Source organism: Macrosteles quadrilineatus, unplaced genomic scaffold (assembly GCF_028750875.1).
Source record: "Macrosteles quadrilineatus isolate MER2022 unplaced genomic scaffold, UCM_ALF_1.0 Scaffold_1__1_contigs__length_201487025, whole genome shotgun sequence".
Lineage (NCBI taxonomy): Eukaryota > Metazoa > Arthropoda > Insecta > Hemiptera > Cicadellidae > Macrosteles > Macrosteles quadrilineatus.
Window position 1 is genome coordinate 108,156,867 of NW_026542594.1, and position 16,464 is coordinate 108,173,330.

General features: G+C 34.5%; 1 protein-coding gene across 6 annotated transcripts in view; it reads left to right on the top strand.

The window, feature by feature from the left end:
• The window catches only part of LOC128982912 (peptidoglycan-recognition protein LF-like), a 175,761-nt gene that overhangs the window by 156,379 nt on the left and 2,918 nt on the right, over nucleotides 1-16,464 (top strand). For 5 of the 6 annotated variants that reach the window (XM_054402010.1, XM_054401985.1, XM_054401994.1 and 2 more), the window contains one exon: nucleotides 12,390-12,526. The exons of the other annotated variant lie outside the window; for it this stretch is intronic. In XM_054402010.1, coding sequence (XP_054257985.1) covers nucleotides 12,390-12,526 — 137 coding nt within the window. The remainder of the gene's footprint in view (nucleotides 1-12,389; nucleotides 12,527-16,464) is intronic. 6 annotated transcript variants of the gene reach the window in all.

Consider the following 16,464-nt stretch of genomic DNA (forward strand, 5'->3'; position numbering starts at 1 on the left):
CTTTCCTCTGAGTTGTCTTATATTTAAAAAGAATAATGTAGTGGACGTGGACAATGGACATGGACATCAACAACCGTTGCTTTCTGCCAACCGATCCACCAACATTTCTCAACAGGCTGCTCAAATTTACCACGATCATTCGCTAAAATTCCCTAAAAATGGGAAAAAAAATTTAAACCTGAACAGCCAACAATATAAGACAAAGATACAGAAAATGCAATGACACGATTTGTGACAAAGTACGCTAGTGATAAAAAGTTAATGCAAACAACAATGTTTGTGGTGTTGTCAATTGAAAGATAATATATCCATAAAAAATGAAAGATAATATATCCGTAAAAAAGGTTTTAACTTACAAAATAAGACTGTAGATTAGTTAGTTATAAGTTTAATATGAAACAATGAACAGTTTTATGGCAGTAGGCAATGGCCAGGCAAATTGAATCTTCAAGATAAAAGTACAAGTAAGAAGTGAAATTTAACAGTCATTATAAAACTATTATTTCCATGATAAAATAGTTTTGGGATCTAATAATAACTAATCTAGAGGTCCGTGAAGTTGGCGTACCCATATTAGCGTATCCACTTTTGATCATACCAATCGTTAGTTCATCGTTAGATCTCGATAGTTCCCAAATTTTTTCGTTAGTTCTCAAAAAATAAAAAAAGTATAGCCGATTATAAGTGGGTACGCTAACTTCACACTTCCGGGTTCTAGCACGCGCCGTTTTCCGAGGAGAAATGTTTACATCTATATACCAATCGTTAGTTCTTCGTTAGTCCTCGATAGTTCCCAAATTTTTTCGTTAGTTCTCAAAAAATAAAAAAGTTATGAGGCATACAAAGTGGGTACGCTAACTTCACAATTGTACAATTTCCAGCGGGAACCGTTTTTTTACTATAAATGCCTATATCTACATACCAATCGTTAGTTCTTCGTTAGTTCTCGATAGTTCTCCAAAATTAACGTTAGTTCTCAAAAAATAAAAAAGTTACGAAGCATAAAAAGTGGGTACGCCAACTTCACAGTTATAGAATTTCCAGCGGGCACAGTTTTTTTACTATAAATGACTATATCTATATACCAATCGTTAGTTCTTTGTTAGTTCTCGATAGTTCTCCAATATTTACGTTAGTTCTCAAAAAATAAAAAAGTTAAGAGGCATACAAAGTGGGTACGCTAACTTCACAATTGCACAATTTCCAGCGGGAACAGTTTTTTTTACTATAAATGCCTATATCTATATGCCAATCGTTAGTTCTTCGTTAGTTCTCGATAGTTCTCCAAAATTAACGTTAGTTCTCAAAAAATAAAAAAGTTACGAAGCACAAAAAGTGGGTACGCCAACTTCACAGTTATGGAATTTCCAGCGGGCACAGTTTTTTTACTATAAATGCCTATATCTATATACCAATCGTTAGTTCTTCGTTAGTTCTCGATAGTTCTCCAATACTTACGTTGGTTTTAAAAAAATAAAAAAGTTAAGAGGCATACAAAGTGGGTACGCACACTTCACAATTATAGAATTTCCAGCGGGCACAGTTTTTTTACTATAAATACCTATATCTATATACCAATCGTTAGTTCTTCGTTAGTTCTCGATAGTTCTCTAAAATTAACGTTAGTTCTCAAAAAATAAAAAAGTTACGAAGCATAAAAAGTGGGTACGCCAACTTCACAGTTATAGAATTTCCAGCGGGCACAGTTTTTTTACTATAAATGCCTATATCTATATACCATTCGTTAGTTCTTCGTTAGTTCTCGATAGTTCTCCAATATTTACGTTAGTTCTCAAAAAATATAAAAGTTAAGAGGCATACAAAGTGGGTACGCTAACTTCACAACTGTACAATTTCCAGCGGGAACAGTTTTTTTTTAATATAAATGCCTATATCTATATACCAATCGTTAGTTCTTCGTTAGTTCTCGATAGTTCTCCAAAATTAACGTTAGTTCTCAAAAAATAAAAAAGTTACGAAGCATAAAAAGTGGGTACGCCAACTACACAACTATAGAATTTCCAGCGGGCACTGTTTTCTGACTATAAATGCCTGTATCTATATACCAATCGTTAGTTCTTCGTTAGTTCTCGATAGTTCTCCAATATTTACGTTAGTTCTCAAAATATAAAAAAGTTACGAAGCATAAAAAGTGGGTACGCCAACTTCACAGTTATAGAATTTCCAGCGGGCACAGTTTTTTTACTATAAATGACTATATCTATATACCAATCGTTAGTTCTTCGTTAGTTCTCGATAGTTCTCCAATATTTACGTTAGTTCTCAAAAAATAAAAAAGTTAAGAGGCATACAAAGTGGGTACGCCAACTTCACAATTATACAATTTCCAGCGGGCACCGTTTTCTGACTATAAATGCTTATATCTATACACCAATCGTTAGTTCTTCGTTAGTTCTCGATAGTTCTCCAATATTTACGTTAGTTCTCAAAAAATAAAAAAGCTACGAGGCATACAAAGTGGGTACGCTAACTTCACAATTATAGAATATCCAGCGGGCACCGTTTTATGACTATAAATGCTTATATCTATATGCCAATCGTTAGTTCTTCGTTAGTTCTCAATAGTTCTCCAATATTTGCGTTAGTTCTCAAAAAATGAAACAGTTACGAAGCATAAAAAGTGGGTACGCCAACTTCACAATTATAGAATTTCCAGCGGGCACAGTTTTCTAAATAAAAATGCTTATTTTTATATACCAATCGTTAGTTCTTCGTTAGTTCTCGATAGTTCTCCAATATTTGCGTTAGTTCTCAAAAAATGAAAAAGTTACGAAGCATAAAAAGTGGGTACGCCAACTTCACAATTATAGAATTTCCAGCGGGCACAGTTTTTTTTAAAATAAAAATGCTTACATCTATATACCAATCGTTAGTTCTTTGTTAGTTCTCGATAGTTCTCCAATATTTACGTTAGTTCTAAAAAAAAAATAAAAAAGTTACGAGGCATACAAAGTGAGTACGCTGACTTCAAAATTATAAAATTTCCAGCGGGCACCGTTTTCCGACTAAAAACGCTTAAATCTATATACCAATTTTTAGTTCCATGCATTGTAATTTGATTCATATTCACACAATGAAAATCAAAGTAACACTGACATTAGAATAACTATCACATTATGATTCTCTCGAAGAGAAAGGATTGCTTATCAGTTCCAGGATAGCGCTTATCTGTGATATCCGCAATAGTAGTTGCAGGTGTCACTCGGTTAGATTATTTTTTAGGAGTGATAATTTTGATTACGGTATCAAAATGATTAACAGTTGAATATGTTCAGTTAATTAGAACATCCAAAAAAGACAACGCTTCCAAAAATTGGTTTTAGATAAGCAATGAAATCATATTTATACCTACTTAGTTGTGTGAAAAAGTGCATTTTATAAAAAGTCCATCATGGAAACAAAATAAACTATCCATCAAAATGAAAACCAGAGTCTGCTAAGTAAAATGGTATAAAGTAATTTATAAGCAGTGATTATTTGAATTGGATTAAGCAGATAAAATATGTACGATCAAAGAACTTCTGTTTGGTTAATTAAACTAATCGTTTGTATTGTTTGTATTTGTTTGTGTTCGGTATTAGTATTATAAAATTACATCATTAAACGTAACACGTTACGAGTGGCAGTTGCACGGATCGAGACTGGAAGGTCATACGGACTTGAACAAACTGGAGACTGGAGTAGTGGATGGAATAAATGTGTACAACACATTACTAGCATGGCGTATTGGGTATGGCGGGGTCGAGACAATATTTATTTAGTTGTATAGTAGTATACTGTAAGCATTTTTCGTTGAATGAAGGTGCGAGCTGGAAATCAGAAGCATTAAATAAGTTTATCTATTGATTATTGGCTATACGTATATTTATTTAATTTTTTTAGACCTAACAAAATAAATGAGTGAGCCCATCTTACAATTAATATTAAGATATAGACACTTTTAGTCAGACAAGGGTGCACGCTAGGAATGATTTGGGTTTGAGGTTGGCATAACCACGTTTAAGACCTTATTGCCTTTTTATTTTTTAAGAACTAGTAATAATATTGGGGAACTAACACGACATAACGAAGAACTAAAATTTGGTAAATAGATATAAGCGTTTTTAGTCAGAAAACGGTGCCCGCAGGAAATTTTATAAATTTGAAGTCAGCGTACTCACTTTGTACGCCTCGCAACTTTTTTATTTTTTTGAAAACTAACGTAAATATTACAGAACTATCGAGAACTAACGAAGACCTAACGATTGGTATATAGATATAGGCATTTATAGTCAGAAAATAGTGCCCGCTGGAAATTCTATAGTTGTGTAGTTGGCGTACCCACTTTTTATGCTTCGTAACTTTTTTATTTTTTGAGAACTAATGTAAATATTGGAGAACTATCGAGAACTAACGAAGAACTAACGATTGGTGTATAGATATAAGCATTTATAGTCAGTAAACAGTGCCCGCTGGAAATTCTATAGTTGTGTAGTTGGCGTACCCACTTTTTATGCTTCGTAACTTTTTTATTTTTTGAGAACTAACGTAAATATTGGAGAACTATCGAGAACTAACGAAGAACTAACGATTGGTATATAGATATAGGCATTTATAGTAAAAAAACTGTGCCCGCTGGAAATTCTATAACTGTGAAGTTGGCGTACCCACTTTTTATGCTTCGTAACTTTTTTATTTTTTTAGAACGTTAATTTTGGAGAACAATCGAGAACTAACGAAGAACTAACGATTGGTATATAGATACAGGCATTTATAGTCAGAAAACAGTGCCCGCTGGAAATTCTATAGTTGTGTAGTTGGCGTACCCACTTTTTATGCTTCGTAACTTTTTTATTTTTTGAGAACTAACGTTAATTTTGGAGAACTATCGAGAAGTAACGAAGAACTAACGATTGGTATATAGATATAGGCATTTATATTAAAAAAACTGTTCCCGCTGGAAATTGTACAATTGTGAAGTTAGCGTACCCACTTTGTATGCCTCTCAACTTTTTTATTTTTTGAGAACTAACGTAAATATTGGAGAACTATCGAGAACTAACGAAGAACTAACGATTGGTATATAGATATAGGCATTTATAGTAAAAAAACTGTGCCCGCTGGAAATTCTATAACTGTGAAGTTGGCGTACCCACTTTTTATGCTTCGTAACTTTTTTATTTTTTGAGAACTAACGTTAATTTTGGAGAACTATCGAGAACTAACGAAGAACTAACGATTGGTATATAGATATAGGTATTTATAGTAAAAAAACTGTGCCCGCTGGAAATTCTATAATTGTGAAGTGTGCGTACCCACTTTGTATGCCTCTTAACTTTTTTATTGTTTTAAAACTAACGTAAATATTGGAGAACTATCGAGAACTAACGAAGAACTAACGATTGGTATATAGATATAGGCATTTATAGTAAAAAAACTGTGCCCGCTGGAAATTCTATAACTGTGAAGTTGGCGTACCCACTTTTTATGCTTCGTAACTTTTTTATTTTTTGAGAACTAACGTTAATTTTGGAGAACTATCGAGAACTAACGAAGAACTAACGATTGGTATATAGATATAGGCATTTATAGTAAAAAAACTGTTCCCGCTGGAAATTCTATAATTGTGAAGTTGGCGTACCCACTTTTTATGCCTCTTAACTTTTTTATTTTTTGAGAACTAACGTAAATATTGGAGAACTATCGAGAACTAACGAAGAACTAACGATTGGTAAATAGATATAGTCATTTATAGTAAAAAAACTGTGCCCGCTGGAAATTCTATAACTGTGAAGTTGGCGTACCCACTTTTTATGCTTCGTAACTTTTTTATTTTTTGAGAACTAACGTTAATTTTGGAGAACTATCGAGAACTAACGAAGAACTAACGATTGGTATATAGATATAGGCATTTATAGTAAAAAAACTGTTCCCGCTGGAAATTCTATAATTGTGAAGTTGGCGTACCCACTTTTTATGCCTCTTAACTTTTTTATTTTTTGAGAACTAACGTTAATATTGGAGAACTATCGAGAACTAACGAAGAACTAACGATTGGTATATAGATATAGGTATTTATAGTAAAAATACTGTGCCCGCTGGAAATTCTATAATTGTGAAGTTGGCGTACCCACTTTTTATGCTTCGTAACTTTTTTATTTTTTGAGAACTAACGTTAATTTTGGAGAACTATCGAGAACTAACGAAGAACTAACGATTGGTATATAGATATAGGCATTTATAGTAAAAAAACTGTTCCCGCTGGAAATTGTACAATTGTGAAGTTAGCGTACCCACTTTGTATGCCTCTTAACTTTTTTATTTTTTGAGAACTAACGTTAATATTGGAGAACTATCGAGAACTAACGAAGAACTAACGATTGGTATATAGATATAGGTATTTATAGTAAAAATACTGTGCCCGCTGGAAATTCTATAATTGTGAAGTTGGCGTACCCACTTTGTATGCCTCTTAACTTTTTTATTTTTTGAGAACTAACGTAAATATTGGAGAACTATCGAGAACTAACGAAGAACTAACGATTGGTATATAGATATAGTCATTTATAGTAAAAAAACTGTGCCCGCTGGAAATTCTATAACTGTGAAGTTGGCGTACCCACTTTTTATGCTTCGTAACTTTTTTATTTTTTGAGAACTAACGTTTATTTTGGAGAACTATCGAGAACTAACGAAGAACTAACGATTGGTATATAGATTTAGGCATTTATAGTAAAAAAACTGTTCCCGCTGGAAATTGTACAATTGTGAAGTTAGCGTACCCACTTTGTATGCCTCTTAACTTTTTTATTTTTTGAGAACTAACGTAAATATTGGAGAACTATCGAGAACTAACGAAGAACTAACGATTGGTATATAGATATAGGCATTTATAGTAAAAAAACTGTGCCCGCTGGAAATTCTATAACTGTGAAGTTGGCGTACCCACTTTTTATGCTTCGTAACTTTTTTATTTTTTTAGAACGTTAATTTTGGAGAACAATCGAGAACTAACGAAGAACTAACGATTGGTATATAGATACAGGCATTTATAGTCAGAAAACAGTGCCCGCTGGAAATTCTATAGTTGTGTAGTTGGCGTACCCACTTTTTATGCTTCGTAACTTTTTTATTTTTTGAGAACTAACGTTAATTTTGGAGAACTATCGAGAAGTAACGAAGAACTAACGATTGGTATATAGATATAGGCATTTATATTAAAAAAACTGTTCCCGCTGGAAATTGTACAATTGTGAAGTTAGCGTACCCACTTTGTATGCCTCTTAACTTTTTTATTTTTTGAGAACTAACGTAAATATTGGAGAACTATCGAGAACTAACGAAGAACTAACGATTGGTATATAGATATAGGCATTTATAGTAAAAAAACTGTGCCCGCTGGAAATTCTATAACTGTGAAGTTGGCGTACCCACTTTTTATGCTTCGTAACTTTTTTATTTTTTGAGAACTAACGTTAATTTTGGAGAACTATCGAGAACTAACGAAGAACTAACGATTGGTATATAGATATAGGTATTTATAGTAAAAAAACTGTGCCCGCTGGAAATTCTATAATTGTGAAGTGTGCGTACCCACTTTGTATGCCTCTTAACTTTTTTATTGTTTTAAAACTAACGTAAATATTGGAGAACTATCGAGAACTAACGAAGAACTAACGATTGGTATATAGATATAGGCATTTATAGTAAAAAAACTGTGCCCGCTGGAAATTCTATAACTGTGAAGTTGGCGTACCCACTTTTTATGCTTCGTAACTTTTTTATTTTTTGAGAACTAACGTTAATTTTGGAGAACTATCGAGAACTAACGAAGAACTAACGATTGGTATATAGATATAGGCATTTATAGTAAAAAAACTGTTCCCGCTGGAAATTCTATAATTGTGAAGTTGGCGTACCCACTTTTTATGCCTCTTAACTTTTTTATTTTTTGAGAACTAACGTAAATATTGGAGAACTATCGAGAACTAACGAAGAACTAACGATTGGTAAATAGATATAGTCATTTATAGTAAAAAAACTGTGCCCGCTGGAAATTCTATAACTGTGAAGTTGGCGTACCCACTTTTTATGCTTCGTAACTTTTTTATTTTTTGAGAACTAACGTTAATTTTGGAGAACTATCGAGAACTAACGAAGAACTAACGATTGGTATATAGATATAGGCATTTATAGTAAAAAAACTGTTCCCGCTGGAAATTCTATAATTGTGAAGTTGGCGTACCCACTTTTTATGCCTCTTAACTTTTTTATTTTTTGAGAACTAACGTTAATATTGGAGAACTATCGAGAACTAACGAAGAACTAACGATTGGTATATAGATATAGGTATTTATAGTAAAAATACTGTGCCCGCTGGAAATTCTATAATTGTGAAGTTGGCGTACCCACTTTTTATGCTTCGTAACTTTTTTATTTTTTGAGAACTAACGTTAATTTTGGAGAACTATCGAGAACTAACGAAGAACTAACGATTGGTATATAGATATAGGCATTTATAGTAAAAAAACTGTTCCCGCTGGAAATTGTACAATTGTGAAGTTAGCGTACCCACTTTGTATGCCTCTTAACTTTTTTATTTTTTGAGAACTAACGTTAATATTGGAGAACTATCGAGAACTAACGAAGAACTAACGATTGGTATATAGATATAGGTATTTATAGTAAAAATACTGTGCCCGCTGGAAATTCTATAATTGTGAAGTTGGCGTACCCACTTTGTATGCCTCTTAACTTTTTTATTTTTTGAGAACTAACGTAAATATTGGAGAACTATCGAGAACTAACGAAGAACTAACGATTGGTATATAGATATAGTCATTTATAGTAAAAAAACTGTGCCCGCTGGAAATTCTATAACTGTGAAGTTGGCGTACCCACTTTTTATGCTTCGTAACTTTTTTATTTTTTGAGAACTAACGTTTATTTTGGAGAACTATCGAGAACTAACGAAGAACTAACGATTGGTATATAGATTTAGGCATTTATAGTAAAAAAACTGTTCCCGCTGGAAATTGTACAATTGTGAAGTTAGCGTACCCACTTTGTATGCCTCATAACTTTTTTATTTTTTGAGAACTAACGAAAAAATTTGGGAACTATCGAGGACTAACGAAGAACTAACGATTGGTATATAGATGTGAACATTTCTCCTCAGAAAACGGCGCGTGCTAGAACCTGGAAGTGTGAAGTTAGCGTACCCACTTATAATCGGCTATAACTTTTTTATTTTTTGAGAACTAACGAAAAAATTTGGGAACTATCGAGAACTAACGATGAACTAACGATTGGTATGATCAAAAGTGGATACGCAAACATGGGTACGCCAACTTCACGGACCTCTAATCTAGTAATAAATAAAGAAGTTGTAAAGGAATAAAAGTGATACAACTTTAATGAGGAAAGCTACTGAGTCACTGAGTTCTTGGAAGTACTTGACTTGACACTTGATTGTCCTGATAAAATATTAATGGGTTTGAAACTGCGAATGGGTTTTTAATTGCATAATTAGTTGATTACTGAAGTAATAAATTATGAAAATGTAAACAAAAATCTGATAAACCTTTAATGTGCTCCTAACCAAGTCGCGATGGATAAAATTATTGCTCAATAACCGATGATGACTTTTTATGCTAGTCTCTGACATTTAAGGACAATTCCCACATTTCATTGCCAGTAAAAAAATAAGTACAATTCCCAGTTTTCTGGATTTCCCAGTTGGTAGACACCCTGTTTTAAATCAAATAATTCCTTATTCCTACATTTCTCCGTTTCAAACAATGACTTAGCCCAAGTAACACTACCTATTCAGCCGCTCTTCTCGATAACAAAGGTATGCGGCCTTTGCCCTCACCACTGACATCTTTGCAAATAACACAGTCCACTGCCGTCCGCTGTCGGGAAATCATCCTTCTATCGTTCAACCGCACCGTTTCTTCATAACCCCACAACTTTACAATATTATTCACGGGCGCACCCAGACTTTTGATTTGGGGGGGGCTTCTTATGTATGCTTGCCGGGGGGTCTGGGGGGTATTGAATACCCCCCAGGTAGGCGGGGGGAACGGGGGTCCGCCCCCGGAAAAATTTTGAAAACTATACCTGTAAACCCACGTTTTTAGGCTATTTAGGGACAAATAAAAGAGATTTTTTGATCGGATTTTTGGATGTTTTTAGTATTAGTAGTATTACTATATTGGAATAAAGGAATGGATATTACATTGCCGTCAGGTAATTTAGTAAGCTAAAACCAACTATCTGATTAATTTACATGTGATATTGAATGTTATACAAAAAACAATATTGGTATTTTAGAAATAAATAATACAATTATAATTTTAGCAGTGTAAATATAAATAAATACACGTAAATAAAAAATCTGACAGTAAAATTATCTGTATTAGCTGTTTTTGTTAACTTCAGCTACAAAATAGTATTACGTTACTAGCCCGGTAAGTGGTGTTTACCGTGTGAGCGCGACAATTACCGCACGAGACGTAGCAGAGTGCGGGATTTTCGTGCGAATACGTTAAAGACGGTGACACACTATCGATCTTTTCTCCGAACAAGACCCCGAACCGAGCAGGGAGACGGGAGGTCGAAGTGTGTCAGGGGTCCGTACACCGATCCAGACGGCGAACCAGACATCAGGCCGAGCAGGGAGACGAGCGCTCTAGAGGCGGTTTTTTTGGCGAAAGATCAAAGAGTAGATCGGTCCGATGTACGGAGTGATGTACGATAGCATAGATAAAACATACTCCCTTGTGTTGGTTAGTCTATGACGATAGTGTGTCACGGTATATTTTTGCCCCGTACATCGTCGCGAGCGCCGCACCGAGCGGCCGCCTGCGCTAGCGTTGATTGTTCTAATTTAATATGGCAATTACACTCTTTAATTGCTAAAATAAATAAATGTTGGGTAATATTTTGCCGTTATATATTATGGAAATTTATGTTGTAATTTTGTCTTGTGTTTGGTCAAAGTTGAAAATGTATTTTAAAAGTTGAAACCGTTAAATCAATGATATCGGTACCAATGATGTTTAACTTGAATTAAGTAATTGATGTTATACTTTAATTCATTCAAAATTAATATAAACATAAAAATTGTTAAAGGCAATCGAAACTATCATTCTGTAACATTTTATTTTATTTCATGTTTTATTACTGTTTTATTATTACCGCCTACGCGCTCTCACTCACACACGCTCTCCATCTCTCTCTAAACTCCCTTTTACCGCGGTCGGTAGAACTTGTCTGGTCTTGGTCTTGTTCGGGACTTCGGGGAAATGTTCGGATTGAAAATTTGCAGATTTTTACCTCCCTTCTCCCTGCTCGATTTGGGGTCTTATTCGGGGAAAAAAGGAAAAAATCCAAAATTCAACGATGTCAACAAAACAGCACATAGTGCGAGCGCGTCAAGGTCAAGTGATCATTGGAGTAACTAGAACTAGCGGCGCTAGTCTAGCCTAGCGCTGGTCGCTAATGGCAACAGCACATAGGCAGTGGCAGTGCAGTAGCATTGACAATCACTAGTCACTACACTATGAGGCAGGCGGGTGAGCCGTTCTGTCTCTTTTTGTCTACATAGGCCTAAAAAATACTCGTTACAAAACGCGTGCTCATGGCTGTATTTAATTTAAATCCTGTTGTAAGAATAGTTTTAAAGTTAATGATATATTAAAAATTACATTCTGAAATTACAAATGAAACATTTTTGTATATACTGCTGACTCCTGGCCATCGAAAAAAATTAACCCTAGGTCCTTGGGGGGGGGCTTAAGCCCCCAAAGCCCCCTCCTGGGTGCGCCACTGCAATTATTCATATTTGAATTTCCAAATTAATCAATCTGTACAGTGCTAAGTAAAAGTGACACCTATTATTTGTTTTTCAAGAAGAAATTACTTTTCGTTTATTGTACACGGACAATTATTTGTAAAATAGTGCAATAGTGTTTCAACATGGACATGGACTCGTCAACGCCGCCATTGCCCAGTGCTTCAGGTCAGGTGGGGTACCCCAAACCAAACGTCGCTACAGCTTCACTAAGGTCTGTGTCTGTATAACTTTATTATTGCTTTGCATTTAACGAGATACCAATTTCAAGAATCAAAATTTAGTAGCCTTACGACTGATTGATATTCCATTTCATCCAACATTTATTAGGTTTTTTTCACATTTTACCCGACAACCTTGATAAATGTTTTTTGCTAAAAAAAAAACAAAAAAAACATTTGTTTTTCATCTCATTCATAAATGTTGATATATATCTAGCCTGTATATATCCTAGATTACATGTAAATTCACAGATATTTATACTGATAATTCTTCTGCTTCTCTAGAAATAAACCAAATTTGTGTTCTTCAGTTTTCTCATAGGGGGAGATGGACAGATTTATGAGGGTAGAGGTTATACAAGAGTAGGACCCATATATCCTCCATCGGCCAGAAAAATTGAAGAACTTAACGGTCAATCCATTGATATTGCCATTATTGAGAAGCATGGTGAGTATTACACTTACTACAACCAATACTTGGTACCGCTGGCAAGCAAACAGTCCTAATACATAAGAAAAACTTAAATCATAGCTCACAGTTTTGGAATACTTTCACTTAATTTTCCTTTATATTTTATTGGGTAAGTGTTATATAACTGAGGGGCTTCAACAATAATGGTTAATTTTTAAAATTTTGCCCTTAGGGGTAGGGGGTAGCTACAAATTTTCAAATGGCAAGTATAGTCGTGTTTGGTATAATTTTACAAGTGTTGACGAAACAAAACAATTGACATAAAGAAAACCAAAATCAGCCCACTAATAACAAAATGGTGTCCTAAAACGTTTCAAATCCAAATAACCATGAGGGCTGAAAATTAACTTACACCCCCTTTAACTTTTTAACTATTTGAGATACTATTTGAAATCGGTTTGCGGCAACCTGTTTGGATATGGAGGTCTATAATAATGATGGTTAATTTTAAAAAAAATTGGGGTTGGGGGTAGCTTAAAATTTTCAAACAGGAAGTATGGTTGAGTTTTGTATCATTTTACAGGTCTTGACATAACTAGCTGTATGGACTATTAATTAAAGGCTGTTTTAGCGAATTTCCCTATAGGGAAGTAGCTATTACCGTAGGTCTCATGGTAAGACTTAGGCCCGGGACCGATTTACTTTTTCATTTTAATGTCCCCAGAGGCCAAAAACACCATTCGTTCAAATTTTTATATATGTGTCCGTGAACACGATAACTTGAGTAATTTTTATCCGATTTTGATGAAATTTGGTTTGAAGGTGTAAGCCGGGATAAACTTGAATGAGTTCGCGATCCAGCATGATCGGACCATGGGAACAGGGTTTTATGGGGTAAAAATTGGTTTTTCTCACTTTTTACCCTAAAAACACAAAATTTCCCAATTTTTCTCTAAACCTTCTTAAAGAGCTTAAAAAAACAAACAATTCAGTATATCAAAGTGTTTTTGTACGGTTATTGGTTACGGAGAAAACTAAAAAAATGGTAAATTTAAAATTCCCATGTTATTCTTATGGAGAATATTGTAAAATGTTGTAGTTTTCTTGTTTATGGATATATTTTGATCAAACTTGGCAAATTTATTTATTTTATAGTAAGCTATCAATATTTTACTAAAACTACACTATTAGTTTCCTTGTAGCAGCAAACCTAGGTACTCGTTAAACCTAATGTTATTTAAATAGATCAATTGAAAATCTTTTCGGCCAAATGGAAATTCGCTTAGACGGCAGGTTTGCTGCGGCGGGGGTATTTAAGGATATGACGGCCTTAGTCACTAACAAGACTACAAGATCGCGCCACTGCCACACATCCTACAAACTCCTACCAAACACCAAACACCTCCTACCAAACTCAACCATACTTGTAATTGGGGTTGGGGATAGCTTAAAATTTTCAAACAGGAAGTATGGTTGAGTTTTGTATCATTTTACAGGTCTTGACATAACTAGCTGTATGGGCTATTAATTAAAGGCTGTTTTTAAGGATATGACGGCCTTAGTCACTAACAAGACTACAAGATCGCGCCACTGCCACACATCCTACAAACTCCTACCAAACACCAAACACCTCCTACCAAACTCGACCATACTTGTAATTTGAAAATTTGGAGCTACCCCCGCTACCCCTAAGGGCAAAATTTTCAAAATTGACCATAATTATTGTAGCCCCTCATATCAAAGAAGGTTGCCGCAAACCGATTTAAAATATCTCAAATGGTTGAAAAGTTAAGAGGGGTGCTAGTTACTTTTCAGCCACCCTATACCGTGTTCATAAAGTCTTGAAAAAATTTGAAAGGGTTGTTGTTGGTAGAATCGATGAGGTTATACAAGCTTTATCAGAAAATACAAGAAGTACACAAGAAAAACCTCATACTCATCGGTGACATAAATATCGACAGGCTCACCCAAGATTCCAAAAACACCATGCTGGAAGAAGAGTTAACCACACAAAACATCTGGAGATTTCCTCTAGAGGCCACCAGAATAACCCATGACACAGCCACTTCAATAGACTGTATATGCTCAAACATACCATATGCGTATATTACTGGACAAGTTGTGCATACTGGTCTATCTGACCACACTGCGCAGCTGTGCCTGCTGAAAACACACCAAGAAGACACTTCCCAAAGATTTGTAATGAAAAGAAGCCTAAACAACACAAACCTAAACAATCTGAAGGCTCACCTCCATCTACAAAACTGGGAACATGTTTACTTTTCACCCAATCTTGAAACCTCCTACAACAAATTTCATAATATTCTTCAAACAGCACTGGATTATACATGCCCATTAAAGAAAACTAAAATTAGTACAAACAAAAAACATATGAAGTACTACGATCCTGAAGCAAAATACCTTAAAGAGAACTTTTTGAAAGCACTGCAAAAGTTTGAGTTAACGAACAGAAATGAAGACAAATTAGAAATGATTAATAGAAAAAGGATATACGACATGAAACTAAGAAACCTAAAAATGTCCTCAACAGCTAGCTTCATAGAACAAAGCTGACAACAAACCAAAAGCACTATGGCAAGTTATAAATACCCCCGCCGCAGCAAACCTGCCGTCTAAGCGAATTTCCATTTGGCCGAATTGATTTTCAATTGATCTATTTAAATAACATTAGGTTTAACGAGTACCTAGGTTTGCTGCTACAAGGAAACTAATAAAGTAGTGTATTTTTAGTAAAATATTGATAGCTTACTATAAAATAAATAAATTTGCCAAGTTTGATCAAAATATATCCATAAACAAGAAAACTACAACATTTTACAATATTCTCCATAAGAATAACATGGGAATTTTAAATTTACCATTTTTTTAGTTTTCTCCGTAACTAATAACCGTACAAAAACACTTTGATGTACTGAATTGTTTGTTTTTTCAAGCTCTTTAAGAAGGTTTAGAGAATAATTGGGAAATTTTGTGTTTTTAGGGTAAAAAGTGAGAAAAACCAATTTTTACCCCATAAAACCCTGTTCCCATGGTCCGATCATGCTGGATCGCGAACTCATTCAAGTTTATCCTGCCTTACACCTTCAAACCAAATTTCATCAAAATCGGATAAAAATTACTCAAGTTATCGTGTTCACGGACACATATATATATATATATAAATCTATATATATATATACCTATATATATATATATATATATATACATATATAAAAATTTGAACGAATGGTGTTTTTGGCCTCTGGGGACATTAAAATGAAAAAGTAAATCGGTCCCGGGCCTAAGTCTTACCATGAGACCTACGGTAATAGCTACTTCCCTATAGGGAAATTCGCTAAAAAGGAAAGGAAAGGAAAATGTCAAGAGAAAACCCTTACAGAATTAGAAATAAATGGCAAACTCACAAACGACACAAAAGAAATTGCCGAACACTTCAACACATTCTTCTCAAATATAGCAGAAAATACCCTTGACCAAAACAGAGCAATCGTTGTAGACCCTGAAACAGTGCTGAATGGAGAGGAACCAGTCTGCCCAATACACCTCACCCTAACTTCAACATCCTATAAAGAAGTTAAAACGATTATAAACTCCCTAAAAGCCAAAACATCAAGTGGAATAGATGAGTTTTCCTCTAAGATGATAAAGCACTGCTCTCAAGAACTCATCTCTCCTCTGGTTTATCTTATAAATAAATCATTTAAAGAAGGCAAATTCCCATCCGCCATAAAAGTCAGTAAAATATACCCCAAACATAAAAAAGGACCAACTGAAAATGCTCAAAACTACAGGCCCATCTCTCTCATCTCCAGTTTCTCTAAAATCATAGAAAAAATTGCTCTGGCTAGATTAATGGCACATCTTAATCATAACAAACTCTTAACTGACAACCAACATGGCTTTTGGAAGAATAAATCTACATCCTCAGCTATAACATCACTAATTGAGTACGT